Source organism: Ranitomeya imitator, chromosome 3 (genome assembly GCF_032444005.1).
Source record: "Ranitomeya imitator isolate aRanImi1 chromosome 3, aRanImi1.pri, whole genome shotgun sequence".
NCBI classification, from domain to species: Eukaryota; Metazoa; Chordata; class Amphibia; order Anura; family Dendrobatidae; genus Ranitomeya; species Ranitomeya imitator.
Window position 1 is genome coordinate 561,487,836 of NC_091284.1, and position 20,974 is coordinate 561,508,809.

At 42.6% G+C, this 20,974-nt stretch overlaps 1 protein-coding gene and 1 long non-coding RNA gene across 2 annotated transcripts in view; one reads left to right on the top strand and one right to left on the bottom strand.

The window, feature by feature from the left end:
• Positions 1-7,815, bottom strand: part of LOC138670527 (uncharacterized) — a 27,263-nt gene extending 19,448 nt beyond the window's left edge. Inside the window, exon 1 of the long non-coding RNA XR_011319344.1 lies at positions 7,690-7,815. This is a non-coding gene — a long non-coding RNA (uncharacterized lncRNA). The remainder of the gene's footprint in view (positions 1-7,689) is intronic.
• Positions 7,542-20,974, top strand: part of NALF1 (NALCN channel auxiliary factor 1) — a 759,592-nt gene continuing 746,159 nt past the window's right edge. Inside the window, exon 1 of the mRNA XM_069757939.1 lies at positions 7,542-8,845. Within this exon, the coding sequence (XP_069614040.1) occupies positions 8,153-8,845 (693 nt within the window). The 5' untranslated portion in view covers positions 7,542-8,152. The remainder of the gene's footprint in view (positions 8,846-20,974) is intronic.

Sequence of the window (20,974 nt, forward strand, 5' to 3'; positions counted from 1 at the left end):
CTGGAATGGAGATCGGACGCCATGTCACGTTTAGAGAGCCCCTGATGTGCCTAAACAGTAGAAATCCCCCACAAGTGACCCCATTTTGGAAACTAGACCCCCCATGGAACTTATCTAGATGTGTGGTGAGAACCTTGAATGCCCAAGTGCTTCACAGAAGTTTATAATGCAGAGCCGTGAAAATAAAAAATATTTTTTTTTTCCACAAAAAAGATTTTGTAGCCCCCAAGTTTTTATTTTCACAAGGGTAACAGGAGAAATTGGACTGCAATAGTTGTTGTCCAATTTGTCCTGAGTATGCTGGTACCCCATATGTGGGGGTAAACCACTGTTTGGGCGCACGGCAGAGCTCGGAAGGAAGGAGCGCTGTTTTGGAATGCAGACTTTGATAGAATGGTCTGCGGGTATTATATTGCGTTTGCAGAGCCCCTGATGTACCTAACCAGTAGAAACCCTCCACAAGTGACCCCATTTTGGAAACTAGACCCCCCAAGGAACTTATCTAGATGTGTGGTGAGAACTTTGAATGCCCAAGGGCTTCACAGAAGTTTAGAATGCAGAGTCGTAAAAATAAAAAATATTTTTTTTTTCCACAAAAAAGATATTGTAGCCCCCAAGTTTTTATTTTCACAAGGGTAACAGGAGAAATTGGACTGCAATAGTTGTTGTCCAATTTATCCCGAGTACGCTGATGCGCCACATGTGGGGGTAACCCACTGTTTGGGCGCACGGCAGAGCTCAGAAGGGAGGGAGCACCATTTGACTTTTTGAGCGCAAAATTGGCTGTCGTGTTTGGAGACCCCCTGATGTACCTAAACAGTGGAAAACCCCCCCAATTCTAGCTCCAACCCTAACCCCAACACACCCCTAACCCTAATCCCAACCTGATCCATAATCCTAATCACTAACCCTAACCATAATCACAACCCTTACCCCAAAACAACCCTAATGTCAACCCTAACAATAACCCTAATCAAAACCCTAAATCCAACACACCCCTAATCCTAATCTCAACCCTAACCTCAAACCTAACCCTAATCCCAATACACCCCTAATCACAACCCTAACCTTAACCCTAATCCCAAACCTAACCCTAATCCCAAGCGTAACCCTAATGCCATCCCTAACCCTAATACCAACCATAATCCAAACCCTAACCCTAATCCCAGCTCTAACCCTAACTTTAGCCCCAACCCTAACCCTACTTTCACACTTGCGTCGTTTGGTATTCCGTCGCAATCCGTCGTATTGGACAAGAAACGGATCCTGCAAATGTGCCCGCAGGATGCGTTTTTTGCCCATAGACTTGTATTGCCGACGGATCGTGACGGATGGCCACACGTCGCGTCCGTCGTGCACTGGATCAGTTGTGTTTTGGCGGACCGTCGGCACAAAAAAAGTTCAATGAAACGTTTTTTTGGACGTCGCATCCGCCATTTCTGACCGCGCATGCGTGGCCGTAACTCCGCACCCTCCTCCCCAGGACATAGATTGGGCAGCGGATGCGTTGAAAAACTACATCCGCTGCCCACGTTGTGCACAATTTTAACAACGTGCGTCGGTATGTCGGGCCGACGCATTGCGACGGCCCCATACCGACGTAAGTGTGAAAGAAGCCTAACCCTAAATTTAGCCCCAACCCTAACAATAAATTTAGCCCCAACCCTAACCCTAAATTTAGCCCCAACCCTAGCCCTAACCCTAATTTTAGCCCCAACTGCTGTTGTCCTGCCGGCCGGCAGATGGAGACAGATGGCGGGCGCACTGCGCATGCGCCCGTCATTTTCTTCTGCCGGCGGCCAGGAGGAGCAGCAAGAGGATCCAGGGACACAGGTGAGTATGGCAGAGTCCCCGAATCCCCCTATTTCTCTGTCCTCTGATGTGCGATCACATCAGAGGACAGAGAATTACACTTTACTTTTTTTTTTTTTTTTTGCGGTCGCCGGTAAACAGTTAATCATGCTCCAAAGATTCTCGCGGGGCCGGCCGGCGGGCGCACTGCGCATGCGTCCGCCATTTTGAAGATGGCGGCGCCCACCGGGAGACACGAGGAGCATCGGGGGAGATAGGTGAGTATTGGGGGGCTACCTGGGACCCCTTTTCTCTGTCCTCCGATGTGCGATCACATCGGAGGACAGAGAAATTAAAAAGAGATCGTTTTTTTTTTTGTTTGTTTTTTTGCGATCGCCGGTAAACGGTTAATTACCGGCGATCGCAAATGCGGGGTGGGTTAAACCCCCCCCGAATCATGTTCTCTGGGGTCTCGGCTACCCCCGGCAGGCGAGACCCCGGAGAAAATCCGACTCTGGAGGGCGCTATTCACTTTTTCCACAGCGCCGTTAATTAACGGCGCGGCGCTGTGGTTTAAGTACCCTTAGCGGCCGCCGTTAAAAGGCGTATCGGCGGTCGCTAAGGGGTTAATGTTTAAGCATTTTTTTGTAAAACTATATTGGTTTCTTCTTCAAAAGTCCTCCTGCATTAGACAGTTCTGAGAGGGACAGATAATCAAAAATAAATTATTTTCCCTTGGTTGTAAAAAAAAAAAAAAAAAAAAAAAAGCACATTTCTAATAGCACATTTGTGTGAGTCACCATGTTCATTTAATCAGACTGAATTTTCTCTTAGGGTATATTCAGATGCAGATTTATTGGAGGAATTTCTGCAACTGAAAAGTAGTTCTGTTTATGTGATTGGTGTTTCTGTAGTACGCACACATACATGCATCCATACAACATTTTCTTCAAAACCAGGACCCTCGTATCATCTAGTCACACACACACTCTATGTGCACTTCATAGCCCTACGTGCCCATACACATACTGGTTGGTTACTGGTTCATGCAGCGTTACATGATATCTGGACCACACATTACAAGCAATTGTTACCATCCACCTTTTGTGTCTCCCCTACCTCCTGAGATTGTAAGCTTGCGAGCAGGGCACTCATTCCTCTTGGTATCTGTTTTATGTGATTATTGTTATTCTGTAATGTATTTTATAGTCTGTACAAGTCCCCTCTAAAATGTAAAGTGCTGCGGAATATGTTGGCGCTATAGAAATATAATAATTATTTCTGATAGCCTCATTTAATATAATACGGTAGCAGAAATTTCTGCAAAAAAAAAAATAAAAAAATCTGCCGCCTGCAAATACACCCTAACATATTTCACATAGTAAGATGGATTCATAAGGTTTAAGATCTGCAATAAACCAGCCGGATTCACCTCCTAAAGAATCAATGGACCAGAGGATTTTTCGAGCCCCGCTCAGCATATCGCTGGTGATTAGTGCGTGTCACTATTCATTCACAAATCCTACATTTACCATGAACACAGACACAGCGCTGATCTTACACAGGGCTGGGATGCCACAAGCTGTGACAGAGGAGGGTGGGGGGTTCCCTGTTTGGAGCTCTGCTAATTTCCCAGGATTTGTCAGTCATGGATGTGTTTAATGACATCGCAGCGGAGTCAGTGCAGTATACTGCCGCTGCTCTATAGACTACGGATATGAAATGCAGTGTTATGGCCGTGAATGCTACAAGCCCACAATGGCAAATTCTCAACAGCACATTAAGATTTAGGGCCGTGCATGAGGCCAGATCATAGGAGACTTGTTACATGTGTGATGGATTTCTCTGTATGTGAGCGAGGAACACTATGGGGCAGCAGAGAATAGGACTGCAGCAGCGGCAGCAAGCAAACAGCAGATGCTGCGGAAGTCTCTGCCTCACACTGCTTGCACCAAGGACAATATTAGCAGAAAAAATACTGAATCACTGCAGGGGACGGATTACAGCACTCACATACACCACACTGTAAAGGCAGCGGAAGTGAAGGAGAATGGACACATGTATAATATGGTGATGAGATGATAGATAGAGAGAAAGGGGGAGAGAGAGAGAGAGAGAGAGAGAGAGAGAGAGAGAGAGAGAGAGAGAGAGAGAGAGAGAGAGAGAGAGAGAGAGAGAGAGAGAGAGAGAGAGAGAGAGAGAGAGAGAGAGAGAGAGGGAGAGGGAGAGGGAGAGGGAGAGGGAGAGGGAGAGGGAGAGGGAGAGGGAGAGGGAGAGGGAGAGGGAGAGGGAGAGGGAGAGGGAGAGGGAGAGGGAGAGGGAGAGGGAGAGGGAGAGGGAGAGGGAGAGGGAGAGGGAGAGGGAGAGGGAGAGGGAGAGGGAGAGGGAGAGGGAGAGGGAGAGGGAGAGGGAGAGGGAGAGGGAGAGGGAGAGGGAGAGGGAGAGGGAGAGGGAGAGGGAGAGGGAGAGGGAGAGGGAGAGGGAGAGGGAGAGGGAGAGTATAAAACACTGCTATGTATAAATCCACAGTCTACAGTAGATCTGTGGTGAACCAATATAATCGAGTGTTGGATGCTGGGGTAAGAAATTACAGTGAATGCAAGAAATACACACCATACACCAAAATATACAGACATTCCAAAGCATAAATGGAGCTAAATAGATCCATAATGCAAATGTCTAAGCGTACCATGACACCATCAAATAGTATGAGTAAACATATGGAAGGAGAAGGGAAAGAGTGTTTGATATATATGTAGCGATAGAGAAATAGATGGGTGGCTGGATGGATGGACAGGTGTGTAAAAGGATTGATAAATGGATATGTGGATGGATAGATGGGTGGATGGATGGAATTCTGCATGGAGACTTGTGTGAATACACGTTAAAGCTGTTATGATCAAGCAGATTATAGTGGTTCTTTCTATGTTGGGTATGACAGGATTCACACATAGTAATCATGCTACAATGCAGACATACAAGCATGTTATAGGTGAAATACTTACAGTGAATGTGCATGATATTGTATACAGTGAGCACCATTATTATCTGTAACGGATGTGGTGGTAACAGCATCATTTATTTAGGACTCAAATGGTAAGCAAGACCAGAGAACCTTGCCTGATAATAAGTGGTCACCAGAATGCTACCACCACTGCTCCGGTGGTGGGCATGTCATAGTTCACATGTCTTGGTGCCTCACTTGATGTTGAAGTTCCTCCTACAAGGTTCTCCCACCGGTCATAAGGGTGAAGGTATACTTAGACCCCTCAATTAGGTCTTGCGTTCAGCTGCTTGAAACCAATGTATAAACCGTCAGCCATAGGGTCTGGTAAAACCACTACATCATCAGCAAAGATTTGAGAATTCAAATCTTACAACCAACTTTCCATTTTGCAAGTCACAGAAAAAAAAAATAGGCAGGAGGCACATGTAAATGAAGGCATCTTGTAAGGAGATGCATGTATTTGTTTTAAAAGAGCTATTCCCATCTCCATGATCCTATTCCAACATGTAGCAGATGTAATAATATTAGCAAATACCTTCAATTAGAAATGTAGTACAGTTTTTCTGATTCGCTATGTATCTTTGCTCACGTGCAGGCATTGCAGGACCTTAGGTATCCATGGTTACAACCACTAACAGCTAACTGTGATTATATCAGTGGTGGTAACCATGGATACCTAAGGTCCTGCAATGCCTGCACTTGACCAAAGAGATATAGCAAATCAGAAAAACTATGCTATATTTCTAATTGGAGGTATTTGCAAAATATTATTATTATTATTACACCTACTACATATTGGGATGGGATCATGGAGACGGGAATAGCCCTTTAAGGCTAGGAATAACCGTTGCAATAATAAGAAAGATTGGTCTATGTTTGTCACTATGTTGCCTTTCTTTTTCCCAAACTGTCAATTTTGTAACAACATTTTTTGTGGTATCGGACAAACCCCACAACAATAACTGTGTGAAGGAGACCCCGGACAGACACTTGACCACAGTGGATGCGGACCCCCCCCTTCATCTTTTCTCATTTTGCTCAACTACTTAAGCGCAATATCACAACACACATCTGTTAATGACACCTCCATAGTCATACAGTTTAACCCTTTGGCCCCGGCTTTACTTTACCATGGCTTGAACAAGTAACAGTTGAAATAGAGTTCAGAACTAGAGGCTAAGTGTCTAAGCAAGGCTAAGACGGGCAATGAGAATTACCAGTTACGGTTCACTGGTACGTGAGATACCATCTGAGTCTTGGAAGAATGATTGCCAAACTCTCAAGTCCTCTTTTGGAACTGATGTTAGCCTTATGAAATGATGAGTGAGGTTTTTAGCACCAGCTGTCGCCATGGGTAATCTACGTGAAAAAATCCTAGCTATAGACATGACACGACATGCGAACACTATAAAACCCAAAAGTTACTGAAGCTGCTGAACTGACACTTTTTAATATCATATATGCAAGAATTGAAAAGGCCTGAATCCAATTTCCAAAGGTTTTAGCAACTTTTATTTTTTTTTTTTTATCATCTGCCTTTTTTTTCTTTATTGATGGAAATAAGATCAGAAGACACTAATGACCATACATCCACATATTCCGGTTTTTGAATTTTTTAATCTCAACTCCCTGGGTAGAAGTGGGCCCAATGGAGCAACACTACAAAAGACATTGCCCATGAAGATGTTATAGCCATCTCATACTGTGTGATAGCCCCATCCGGAGAGGAAGTCATCATCGGAACTGGAAAAGCCATTGAATCTACACGAGACATCATGTTTTTGAAAATCGATCGTACCTCTCATCAACAACATAAGAGTCTTGATTAGAATTAGTCCATGCCTTAAAGCATGACAACTTACGCTCTGATAGGAACAGTGACCTGGAGGGGAAAGCTGCAAAGTGGACGTCTTGGTGGGAATTATCTTCCTTCTCCAAGGACATATTCTGTGGTCCTCCACTGTGGCTCTGCCTTCGGCGACCCCGACTCTCATCATTTATGTGTGATCTCCAGCTATCAGTTGATGACGCTGACCGCGAAGGAGGTAATGAGTACGTATAGGATGTGGACCCTCACAGTGAGCATTTTGTTCGACTACCCAACGGTTAATTCTGTGTGACCCTGGATGCGATAGACTATGTGTCCACCTGTGTCTCATATGACTGGCAGAAGAAGCGAAACTACAGACACCTGGACGGGAGCCCCCTGGAGCTCTATCCATCTCTGGACGGAAGCCCCCTGGAGCTCTATCCATCCCTGGACGGAAGCCCCCTGGAGCTCTATCCATCCCTGGACGGAAGCCCCCTGGAGCTCTATCCATCTCTGGACGGAAGCCCCCTGGAGCTGTATCCATCTCTGGACGGAAGCCCCCTGGAGCTCTATCCATCTCTGGACGGAAGCCCCCTGGAGCTGTATCCATCTCTGGACGGAAGCCCCCTGGAGCTGTATCCTTTGAATGTATACTGTAGTGTGCGTTGAGTGTACATCTTGTTACGTGTCCTGCCTTTGATTGTCGGGGATGATGTCTGTATCAAATAAATCATCCCAAGAACTTCCATGAAGTGTCTGCTGTGCATGAGGAGAATTACAACCTCTCCTAGCATGCACTGACACACTTTTGTCAGCAGGTGGCGACAGTGCTATTGGAGTTGAAGTGAAGGCTCAGACAGCAGAGCTCCGTTGTCTGGGGGGAGGGAGGAGAGGGTTAACGCTAAGTTGCGTGCCGTCCTGCAGCGCAGGCTCAGACTGTGACTCATCTCTAGCACTGCTGTACCCATTGCTGCGGCTGCGGGGTCTTGGATGCTCCCGCCCCGGGTGACCGGTGGGCTCCGCTATGGACCTTCGCACCTGTGACTTGTGCCCCCTCCTGCCTTGAGCAGCGCGCACTCACCTGCATCAGCGGCCAGCTCGTGCTGCAGTGTCGGCCATGATGCCGGTAACCCGGGGGAAGGGGCTTCTTCTCCGTGCCTCCTGACGTGCTGCTGTGTCCTACCGGCTCACAAGGGTAAGAGCCAGTGAGGGGGATCACGTGCACTTAGTTTTAAGGACCTATGTGACCCCTCCTATCGGGACAACCCATTTACTACCCAGGAGGGGGGGCAGACGCAACCAAGTGCAGCCACATGCCGCCCAGGCCAGCGCTGAGGGGGCAGCTGCTGAGGGGCCAGCGCTGAGGGGGCAGCTGCTGAGGGGCCAGCGCTGAGGGGCCGCGGAGCCGTGATGTGACGGTGCCCGGGCTCCTGCCCTTCTTCCCGCGGATCTAGCTCTGTGAGGGAGGCAGCACAAGCCCGTCCATTCCCAAGGCAGATGACTATTGCGGAGCCCTCACGGTGGAGTCAGCCAGTCCCTAAAATATGACCAGGGGTGCTTGGATGTGTCGGCAGTCTGGTGACAGCTCCAGGATCTGGTTTGCACCCCGGGAGAACGAGAAGCCTTTCACGGATTCAGAGAGGGCTCAGAAATGGCGACTGTCTCTAGCATCTCTCCTGTTTTTCACAGTTCTGCTTTCTGATCATTTGTGGTTCTGCGCTGAGGCGAAATTGACAAGGACCAGAGACAAAGAGCAGGGCCTCCTGATGTCCCCAGCCCCCCCAGTGGAAGGACGCCCACCCACCCTGCAGCCCCCTCCAGAGAGCCTTCGCCAAGGCACACAAGCTATTTTTCTAGGAACCCCGCCAGAAGGCTGCCCCCCACGTAGTCCGCTGGGTCAATGTTACATGGTGGACGACGCGGAGTCCGTCTGTGGGACCTTGGGTGAGGCCTCGTGGAGTCAGACCCCTCACTTCAACTTGAGTCATTTTTACCTTCCCTTTTGTAATTCCTATACACTTTCAGATTTGTTTTCTGGGTTCTCGAATCCGGACACTTTAAACTGTAGTGGGGACATGGTGGAGAATGGGAATGTGGCTGGTTGTAGGCAATGTGTCCAAGCATATAGAGGCTATGACCAGCATGCTCAGGAGAAATATCAAGAATTTGAAGTTTTGCTACAGAAATATTTACAATCGGATGAGTATTCGGTCATATCCTGTTCTGGAGACTGCAAGGTAGGACACTGGCTTCTTCTCCATGTCCATGCTCCTTGGACACTTGCTTGGTTGACATCTCAGGACTGACAGCTGATGGTTTATACTTTCTGTGCATTGCATAGAGCCTCTAGGACTCTGCAAGGCTGGACTGTGGCCTGGGCTCCACTGTTAGGATCTGGTGACATCTCATCTATGAGCAGATACTGACGTGTCACGTATCACAGATTGCTTTCTGGTGGACAGTGAGATCCATTTTGATCATGTGCATGGAGAGGCTGAGATTCTGTTTTTATAGTGTTCTATGCTTATAATGGAATTGTTTGCGATTAATACAGGAATTTCTTGTGCTACGTGAGCTCAGGCTGCAGGGTGGTCATTCATATCATTTGGAGTAAAGGTTTCAGGACACATGGCCTTCAGAATGACCACCGATGTGGGACACCGGCCGGTTTGACATGATATGGATTTACGTTAAGGCTGCACAGAGCAGCGATGAATTAATAACCTTGTGATGATCATGGTATTTTAATGGTTTTCTTTTTTTTTGCCAAATGTTTCACCATGCGGACTTTTAGTACAATATTCATTGTTATCTAGTGTCCGAACAATTTCTAATCATATGATCTGATATCTTGCTGTATGATTGTGAATAATGCGCCCTATGAAGAATGTATAAGGATTCAAGAATGTCGAACGTCCAGTACAGTATGTCTCATCAGATGCGTCCGCACTTGTGTCATCCCATTATGTGGCGGATTGGACTTTCCAAGCACAGGCGGAAGGCCTGCATGGAAACGTATGCCGTCAGGCGTTCTTGTGACTGTAGGCATATACCGGTGACCCATTCCAGGTGGAAGTAAAAGGTTGTACTTGCTATTGATGTGTTATTGCTGGGGGTGGAATGTTAGATTTTTGATAAGTAAAATCAAGTACTGATCTGATCCTGCCTTATTTTATTCTTTGCTTGTTACATTTGACAGACCGCCAATAATATTTGTTCTTGAGAAGTTGTGGGTCATTAACATTTTATGGGACATTTATCTGGTCTACTGCCTTTGAAATTCAGTTGCTGTCCGTGGTGCTGACAGCCTGATCTGTGGTCCTGAAGCTGGCAGAGACTGACTCAGGGGCTAGGTTTAGTTTTCTGGAAATGGTTGTGTAGTTAGACAAGGCATTACCTAATATTTGGATAATCAAGAATATGGTCTACAGAAATCACATCAACAGGATCTTACCAGTTATGACATTACCTAATTGTAGATGTGGCGTAAAGTCAGTGTAGATGTGCTTCTCATGATTGCTGAGGACTCCTCCGTAAAACCTATCCGACCGGTGACTATACCTTACCCCACATTAAGCGTATGTCTTCACTGATGCTACATTTCTCCTGATGTCAATAATACTGTGTGTGTGGGGAAAAAGCAGGAAGGTGGAAATGTCAAACTAGGTGGCAGAAGGTAAAATACCCTTATGCCAAGTTTATTATTCAAGTTCCTTCAAGATTTAGGGTTTACTTTGTTTTATGTGCGCGAGGATGTTTATTATGTTAATATCTCGGGGATACTTGAAGGTCCCGCTTATTATTTTGGATAAGGCATTTTGCACATTAATGGAGAAACTGCGTGAAAATCGTAAGACTAATCGATTTAACGTTCTGGGAAGTTCTACCCATTGGACATCATTTGCAGAAGGGTCTAGTTTCAGTGTTGCTTTACCTTCTGATTATCATCGGGGGCCTAACGATAGCTGACTTCTATTGTTTCCTAAAATATGACCTCTTCACGTCAGAAAGAACAGAAGGCATTAGGTAGTAATGTCATCTCTCTGCAGGGCTGGCTTATGTCTCCACATCCGTCATGACGTAATGCCCCTTCCTATGACGTTATGAACGGCTCAGTGAGTAAATTAGATGCACTAATCGTGTTATAATCCTGCAGTTGTAAATTGCTTGTTTCCTCTCGTAACCACATTATAACAATACAGATTTGGTGAAACGATATACTTTTCTTCTCGAAACCCATATTCTCTATGCGCATTTGTAACTGATGACCAGTCGTACATGTTAATATTTGTTCCTAAATGCCAGATTGGCTGCAATTTATTAACCAGTGATATTCAGGGTACACACTAGCTGATATTTTCTGCCAATATACCAATGAAAGAAAAACGGCAAACCAAACAGGTTGTGGATGGTGAAATCCAGCTGTATATCAGTGTACTCTGTATGATGTAGGATCGCCTGAGCATTCACCCAACGCTTTTAAGTGTTCTTCACACTTTGGTTACTGGAAAATAATATTCTTCAGAAATGGTTTCATTATACTTTGTTTCGAGAAGTGGCTAGTGTTTGACAATCATGGCATATCTACAGGAAATATCATAACTGTCTGGGAGATGTTCCATCTATGAGACCTGCTTCTATCCAGTATGGGATTCCCTGACATACCACCTGGTGGGCAGCTGCTGGCCATGGCATCTGGATGGAGGAGGAATGAGATGGCCACTCACATGCAGATCTCTCTATTCTAGGGATATTTCGGGAACAGCTAAACAAGAACGTATTGGACTTACAGTAAGATGGAGTTGGTGGAAGCCCTATAGTAGTGTGTACATGCTGTGGGCATTCCCTGTCAAAGGCGCATAAAAGATCACGCCTTTGGAGTTTGCCATAACTATGACCATGTTGATCACAGATTTGTGTACTTGATATCTCCATAACAGTCTCCTAAATTATTTGTAAAAAAGTTGTCAAATAAATGGTGATTTCCATAAAATCCTGTACTGAAGATTGAAATTTGTGGAAATATTCAACCAAACTAAGGAGTTTTGATTCTTTTTCTCACTATACAGAAATTAGGGTGCACTTCAACTGAAAGGGAATGTATCATTATTTTTATTGTTGTCTTAATAATTATTAATAATATTATGAATTATTTTTAACATACAATTACCGTAAATGTAATTAACAGTTTTTTAGTTATTAATTGAGCACTACACTTACACACAGCAAATATGGCCGCCTCTGGGATGAGGAGAATTGGCACTGCCAGCTGTTCTCTGTGGCACTGTCCACATGTCACATATCACTGCCAGTCACCAACAAATTGGCTCCGCACTGTGATCCTAAACTTCAGCCTCTCTTATCCCTTTGTAAATGCCCAAAAGGGAAGGGGATAGGAGGAGTGACATCACACATGTGAGCAGACCCCGCCCACTTTTACTGTAGTCATAAAGTGAGCTAACACTGCACTAGATGTTCATGGCGAATTTCAGTAGCTGCTCCCCCTAGTGTTTAAAAAAGGAAAATATCAAAACTTTTTTCATTTTTCATATTTTATACCAATAGAAAAGTTAATATTTTTTTTAATTAAAACATTAATACTTTACATTTCTTTGTTGAAAGAAAATGTTGTTGTTTTTTTTTTAGAACAATTTCCCTTTATTAATTATTGTTTTAATTTTTATTTAAAAAATCAATAGCACATCTGAAAATAAGAAACCTTGTAATATATCTTTTCAGAGAAATCTACTTCTTTCTCCTCCTGGACTGATCATTCATTTTCAAAATTTTCAATTCACGGATAGAATCTGTATTCATTGAAGACACATTGCTACATTACTGAGATAGAAGTCTTATCAATAGCAACTGCTGCCCCTGATGTGCAGGAAGAGGGAGAAGACAGAGCTCTTTCCCATCTACATAGAATCTTATTGGTACCAACTGTCATCTCCTATCTTTCTAATGTAAAAATCTGTCTTTACGGAATATTTTTTATTCATATTTGCCCATGAACTGACCATTGTGAGAATGATGGATCAACCCTGGTGGAGAAAAAAATCAGATTTCTCTAATAAGATATATTACAAAGTTCCTTATTTTTTGTTAACAGATGACGGACCTGAGTGGGGACTTGGTTTTTGTGGGTTCAGCTGAAGCTTTTATTGGTAGCATTTTCAGGCACATAACATTTTTTTTTTTTTTTTTCGCTTACTAGTGATAAGACGGCTTTTTTCTTTGGGTCAGTATAATTATAGCAATACCACATATATATATATATATATATATATATATATATTTTTAGATTTCGCTACTATAACAAACCAACAACACTAAAGATTTTGCATCACCGCATTTTGAAAGCCATAGGTTTTCGATTTTTCTTCTGACAGTCACGTGAGGGCTTGTTTTTTTGTGGGATAAGTTGATGTAATTATTGATACCACTTTGGGGTACATAACATTTTTATCACTTTCTATTCAACTTTTTGAGAAGCTGATTGAATAAAAAACAGCAATTCAGTAATATTTTTTTTTAAATGGGTATTTTATCATGTGAATGATTTTGTAAGTGTATATCTTGTTACAGTGAAGCTTCATAGTATCCTAATACCACAATATACATCAGTAAGACTCGGCAGAGACGTGACGCATCTCCCTCTGTGCTCATGTGCACAACCACCACTTTTAATAACACTTTTCTATAGCAGAATTTCTGTTTTTTTTTTCCTATGGGAAAATGTATAACTAGCAAATTGTATAATGGGTAGCGCCATTATAATACATTTAATGTTGATAAAGGAATAGATGGCTGATATTTCATATGTTACGTAATTTAATAATAAAGATTCTCTTCAGTTTCACTCAGATTGATGTAATTAGATTGATTCGTAATGACTGATCCATTTTATTTCTTGTTATTATAAAATGTAGCATTGTTTTATATCCCTGTAAAAATACTCTGTAAAAGCTTCATATTAAGTAGCTGAGGTTAATTGAATTTATGCCTGAAAACAAATTATACCAGTTAATTACGTCGTATTGGAATAACACACTAAAGCGAGCGAGTTTTAAAAACGAAATCACAAACACCAATACTTAAAGACTTTTTATTAGAAATTATGTTTATTAGGTCAAAACTCTAATGGGACACAGTCAGGTATTCATTCATCCAATTAGCAAACCAATTAGCAAACCAAACACAATTTAAAAGAAATGTTTATGTTTTAGATTCCCTTATTGGGGTACAATATTTATATAAGATATTATGTTATACTTACCTACATTCTCATTATTCATTCACTGTACCTTTATGAGTTGGACATTATTTTGTACACACCGGCAGAAAAAAGCTTCTATACATACTTGAATATTGCTTCTGTCCGTACTTGAATTACACTATGTAAAGCCGGTTTCACCCGTTCTGATATTTACAGTACCGGAGATATTCGTGTCCTTGTGTGTAATATTTGTAGCATATGTTTGGCAACCGTGTGCCGCATCAGTACCACACGCATCGGCGCCAGGGAAGCAGCGGTACATGATGAGATGGCTCTCATCATTCTCCCCTGCTCTGTCGGCAATAAGAGTGAGTGTTATAATCAGTTGAGAGTTATATTCAACTGATAACAGCGAGAGCAGGTGGCAGCTGATGGGACAACTACCATCAGCCTACACCTGCTGCCACTAGTGAGATCATGTGATGAATACTCCCATCAGCCGCTGCCTGCGCTATAAATAAATAAGAAGCCTGTAATGCTGTCCTGTCTGTATCCTCTCTTTTGCTTCCTCACTGCCCAGGAGATGTGGTTTGATCAGACCATGTCCCTGTACGGTCAGACACAGCCATTACACAGTACACAGCAGGGGCACATTTTATAAGACTATCTCAGCACAGGAACATTTTATTGAAGATCTATTGATTAAAGTTATCTTTTGTTCATGGGAAAACCCCCTTTAAGTCTGCTTTTGGTTCTGTGTAATGTATGTGTAGAAAAAAAGGCTGAGCCAGCAATATAGCCACCCTAGTGAAGCTTATAAAGGGTTAATTTGGAAATAAACCAAAGGAAACATGATCAATATGAGATTGATGGGGATCTGATACTTTGAACAATTACCAATCTGCTGAAATCTGCTCAAGCGGCTGCTGGATTTAAGCCCCCCATACCAGCCCAGCACCCCCATACATTGTTTACTCACCGGAATAGTAAATAAGGTGACGATAACTTAGGCAAAGGAACTTGGTTGAGGTCCTACACGTGATACCCCTACTGATCTGCTGAAATCTGCTCCAGCGGTTTCCGGATATAAGCAATATACAGGTTGGAGCACAGCATCCCCATTCACCTGAATAAGAGATCAATCATAACCCATCAAAATGAAAGGTCATCAATACGAGATCGTTGGCGGTTCGACACTTTGCACCTCCAATAATCAGCTGATTGTCAGATATAAATAGTATACGGGTTGTAGAAGGACACTTGAATGGGAGGTGAGGCACAGTATCCTGCAGCACATGTTATACAATGTATGGAGCTGCCTTCTGCTCGGCACATGGCTTATATCATCGAAGCAGATACCACTGATGGCTGCTATGTCACATCCTGTCTGATCTCATGCTGAAGACCTATTTACTTACAGGTCATTAACCGCTTAATCCTGGACAAACGCATTGGAGAAAGTAAAGCAGGATTTGTAAAATAAATCGGTTACAAATTTAATTTTGGAGAACAAGAAAATGACTGTCCAGTGTGAGGAGTCTTACAAGCCTTTCCACATACAGTATGGCTATTTCCAGACCTTTTTAGAGGCAAGTGAAAATGCTGAATTTCGGGATATTGGATGGAACTGTATTCATATGTGAATTTTCAGGTTTCAAGTGGAGTTAGGGCATATACAGTATAAATACTTTCATTAGTATTAATTTGGTCCATTTTTATATATTTTTAAGCTTTGTTTTTCCTTGGCTCGTTCACCTGGCTCATTTGGTTTTCAAGACATTCTTACAAAGAAAGTATCCAGCTGTTGCTATTCCTGAAATGTTTCACCTCAGTTGTCAGGGGACACCTGCTAAAAGTAAAGATGCTGGAGCTGCCTGTAGTGTCCTGTCATTTATCCCAGGAACGCTGCTGCTAATCCCCAGTGCCCAATGGCAGATACTTAGGATGCTCCAAATGTCATTGGTATTTTAAACAGTTTTATTACGGTGAATAATATGCGGGGGGAGGGGGTCTGCATGGTTTTATTGGATGTTTGTTAGTTGATGGGTAAACTATTAATTGCTCTGGATTTCTTAAACTGTGAATTTTATAAGTTCTTTAAAGATATTGTCATCAATAAAATGTGATTTAGCCCACAAATAGAAACCAGTTTGCGGGAATGCGATTCTTTGTTCTTGTTTAATCAGATCCTCAGAGATACAATGTATAAACGTAAATCAAACATTCTGTACAGTATTTAGGTGGTCGTTGCTTTGCTATATCACAGAATTTGCTAATAAAATGTAAATGTTCATTGTACCTGAGGAGCAGTCTGGACAGCCAGCAGTGTCAGAAGCCTTGGTATTATCATTATAATTATAGTGTGAATCCAGCCCTAAATATTGGAAGGTTGTTCCCAACACTGTAGGTTATTAACTATCCATTGGAAAGCTGCTGTAATCAGCCATCTCAAACAGTCCCATAGACAATGAATAAATATATGGGGCATTTCCAAACCCAATCCTTGGGATTCGTGGGGGACCCAGTGGTTAGACCGCCAATGATCAGTGATTTCCGGTGGATACGTGATCATTTGAGTACTGAATAACCCTTTAACCTAAACTTGTTTAACTGTGCTAAAAAGGTAAGAGACCTACCAGTACAAATTATTACAAGAATACATATTTCTAAAGCTTTACAAATACTTAAAGGGGTTGTACACTCTCATCTGAACTGGGAGGCAATTCCGTCCGGTATCACGCACTTTCTGACGCCCCGCCGTTACATCCTCTGCGCCTCTCACTTCTTGATGTTAAATAGGTGCAATAGAAATACTATTTTTGACTTGGGAGTCTTCCATACAGTTTTCCATCACTAGCACTTTTAGTAGAGTATAACGTCTTATTGTACATTGTTGGAAGCTATCACCATAATTTAAGGAAGACCTGTCAGAAGTGGTCAGTTTTTGCTCTTTTTTTATCCCCGCTGAGTACTCCATTTTTAATTTATATATATTTTCATTTAAATCCTTACAGTGCTAGAGATATGGGCTTTTTATTAAGTGCTATGGTCTTTACTGAGGGACATGACTGATGGGATTCTTTGGCGGGTTGTCCTTAAGCTGCTCAGCATTATTACCTTGTGCTCTTGGTAAAGGCCATCAAAATTAGTACTAAATATAAAGGCCAATATCTCTGAAACAGTATAGTGGCTATAGAAGAAAAAAAAATAAAGGGGGGGAACTCAGGGCAGCAGCGGGAATAAATTAAGAACAAAACTGTCTATCTTTTAATTGAAACTGATATGCCTGTGAGTATTTCACAGGTAATAGGACATACCTGCAAAGAAAAGTCCATGTGTACAAAGTCAAGTGTAAGCGTGTGTTACTGTGGAACACATGGCTTGTGTGATGGTGGGTTTTTTGTTAGCGCATGTGATACAGCCACACGAAATGTGCCAAATCAGTTTGCTACTTAATAATGAAAAACTGCCTTACATAATGTGAATCTAAATGCCTGATTTCATAATTAGGAGAACGTCTGCGAGAATGGGAATAAGGGAATAGCTGTTGTAAAGGTAGAGAAAATGTTAAGCAAAGGGAGACACTGCAAAGTGCTTACTGTTGGCACAGTTTAGCAAGAATGCCATGTTGGCAGGAGTAATGTTACATAATGTGTGCAAATACATTTATTATCATCTGGTAGGAGAATTGGCTTCATCTACAGAATCACTCCAAGTATAATGAGCGGGTCTCACATGTGGAGCACAAATAGAGCACGGCTACTGCGTTTCCTTCCACTGGACGCTACCCAAACTATTGGATCTACTGGGAATTTACATTACAATTCAGTATTGCAAATTTATCCAGTTACATCTTACGTCTTGTTCTAGTAGATGCTGTATTTTGCCAATTTACCTTAATGGGAGCCTGTCAGCAGGATTGTGCACAGTAATCTACACACAGTGTCAGGTCGGCGCCATTATACTGAGTAAACTGATCCTTGGTTGATGCAATCCATCTTGTGGTTGTTGTGTAATCTTTATTTTCAGTTTTGAGTTAATGACATGCTCCAGGGCGGCTTGTGGGGGTCTTCATGTGGTGCTCTAACTAGTAGCAGCTACTGGTGTATATGGAGGTGATCCAATAGCTTCTACTGCGCATGTGCCGGTGGCGCCATCTTGCTAGTAAAGAAAAAAAAACTCCAAGATGGCGCCCGCTGCATCTGCGCAGTAGCAGCTATCGGTGTGTATAGAGATCTGATAGCTGCTACTGTGCATGCGTCGGTGGCGCCATCTTGCTAGAGGAAAAAAAACATTTCCTCCTCCATGATGGAGCTTTTCGGCATTTTTATACAAAGCCTAAAGGGTGATTCCTAACCCATTACGTGATAGCATATCACTAGAATGTGCCATCCTTCGCTAATATCAAGGTTTCCAACTGTTAGACTGAAGGGGCAGATTATTACCTGGTGTTATGGTATTGCAATTCAACATTTCATCATTTTTATCATTTTTAGAAACCACTGGGCTCCCAGACATAATATCCTGACCAGTCTGGATATAATAGCATAGCCTCTCCATGAGATGGGACGAGAACATTATTAGACGCTGTAATAGTTCTGCGGCTTTCTTACATTTTGTGGGCAGTTTTTCCCAAATGTAAGACATTCTGAAGCACACACAACATGCGTGGCCCAGTAGCGCTCACCCAGCTGTTCCTTGTTTTGGTTTACTAGTTGGTTTGCCCTCAGCCTAGAGACCACGACAGAAGGATGATTGGTATTGTTGGTCTGTAGCTCACAGAGGATTGCCTCTTAAATTGCTATATGATAATTATGGGGCTTTTTAGAACAATAAATAGGAATCAAGCGTTTGTAGGAACTTTCATTCCCGCTTCTCAACTCATCTAAACCAGCCAGCAAACAACTAATTGATTATTATTATGAAAGGAGAAACGCGAGCTGTAATAGATATGTATCGAGTAAAAAAGTCCAAAATTTATTGAAAGTTCACACAATTCATATTACACATATATAATTTACATAAAAGCATACATAAAGTGATACATATACAAAGACAGAACCTCAGGGTAACCAGAACCCACCAACCAGCCCTAGTCACTAAGTGCCTATTAGTTTGCTCTCTAAGGTGCATGTGCAGAGTGCTATGGCATTGGTAAGTATACCTACCGAAAAGACCTCAATGTAGGCATGATACCACAATCAGGCAATAAGTATTACATGGAAGGTAGGCAACAACTCACCGCAGACAGGGGTTGGAAGTTTCAAGGTCGGGTGTATTACAAAGTTTCGCGTCCCTACTTGGTCGCTTTGTCAAGGAAGTCAACTAATTGACAAGCAAGAAGCTCATTCATTGCGTGTGATGATTTTTCTGACGGATATATATATATATATATTTTTTTTTTAAGACATGGATGTTCCTAAAATAAAAAACAGAAGCATATTCACCAACCAGCATCCCATGGCTCCATGAAGACTGCTCAGTAGGTCTGCACCAGTCTGGGAGTGACGCAAAGTGGCGCAGACCTCCAGGGTGGCCAGCACTGGTCCTTGGGGCTACTGGCAGGTGAGTATGGCTCTGTTTTTTATTTTAAGAGCCTAGAAACAAATACAGTGCCTTGTGAAACTATTCGGCCCCCTGGAACTTTCCAACCTTTTCCCACATGTCATGCTTCAAACATAAATATACCAAATGTAAATTTTTGGTGAAGAATCAACAACAAGTGGAACACAATTGTGAAGTTTATTGGTTATTTTAAATTTTTGTGGAAATTCAGTAACTGAAAAGTGGAGCGTGCAATATTATTCGGCCCCTTTACCTTAATACTTTGTTGCTCCACCTTTTGCTGTGATTACAGCTACAAGTCTCTTGGGGCATGTCTCTATCAGTTTTGTACATCGAGAGACTGAAATTCTTGCCCATTCTTCCTTGGCAAACAGCTCGAGCTCAGTGAGGTTTGATGGAGATTGTTTGTGAACAGCAGTTTTCAGCTCTTTACACAGATTCTCGATTGGATTGACGTCTGGACTTTGACTTGGCCATTCTAACACCTGGATACGTTTATTTGTGAACCATTCCATTGTAGATTTTGCTTTATGTTTGGGATCATTGTGATTGAGAGCCGGATCCCGCTTCCTAACTGAGGGAACCGGCTGTCAATCACAATGACCTCAGAAGAGCCGCCCCATAGCATCAGCAGAGGCTTCTGTATCTCTGAAAGGAGCCGTCTCTGACCGATGTGTGCAGGAGAAGAACGACGTCGTGCACAACAGGCAGGTGAGTTGTAATTATCTGCCTGTTAGTGCTTAGATACATTTTTTTTTTGTAAAGATACCATCTTTAATTTATTTTCAAAATATTCGACAACTTATTTTGCTAGTAATTCTCACTGGTCATCCACCAATATCTTTTGATACATCCCTTTCTCTTTCATGCACCAAACCAGCGACTTTGTAAAACTTCAGTAGGATTTTTCATCCTCGGTTATTGGAACTTGTGATTCCTTTTCAGCTGCCAAATGAATTTGTTTGCTACTTCCACTAGAGAATGTGGCATCATTACCACTGTCCATAGCTCTTTGATTTAATGTAATTGTTTCTTTCCTTTTTAATATTTACCTATTTTTCCTCAAGCCTTGAAGCATGGACTGGAATCATAAGCGATATCTTCACATAGAGGCTTCTATTATATGGTGACCACAATGTTCATTGTTCCCATTCCTAATTGTTTCCCAATTATACAGTGGGTTGTTGTAGCTAATAACCATGAGCCATATATTACCTGTAAGTAAACGATATATAGATTGTGGCTAGTCCAGCATTCCTTTCTCATACAAACTGGAATTAATTAATTAGCCATTTCCAGCAATGTAAGAAGATAGGAAGATGCCAGTAATTGGGTCTCGTCTCCAATGCAATGCACAGTAATGTTAGATAATGACTCCTATATCATCAGCATTCTTAGCTATACGGCATGCATCGCCATGGGACGTATCTGCATGGAAGCATTATGTTTCACGGGAGTATAGGAGAGCTGGAGAGTTATCAGGTTACTATTCGTTGTCATGTGCACATAGGTTTCCTCCTGTCATTTCTCTGTGTCAGCCAGTTATGCCTCCTATTATTGGTATGAAGATGTTGATTAGCTACAA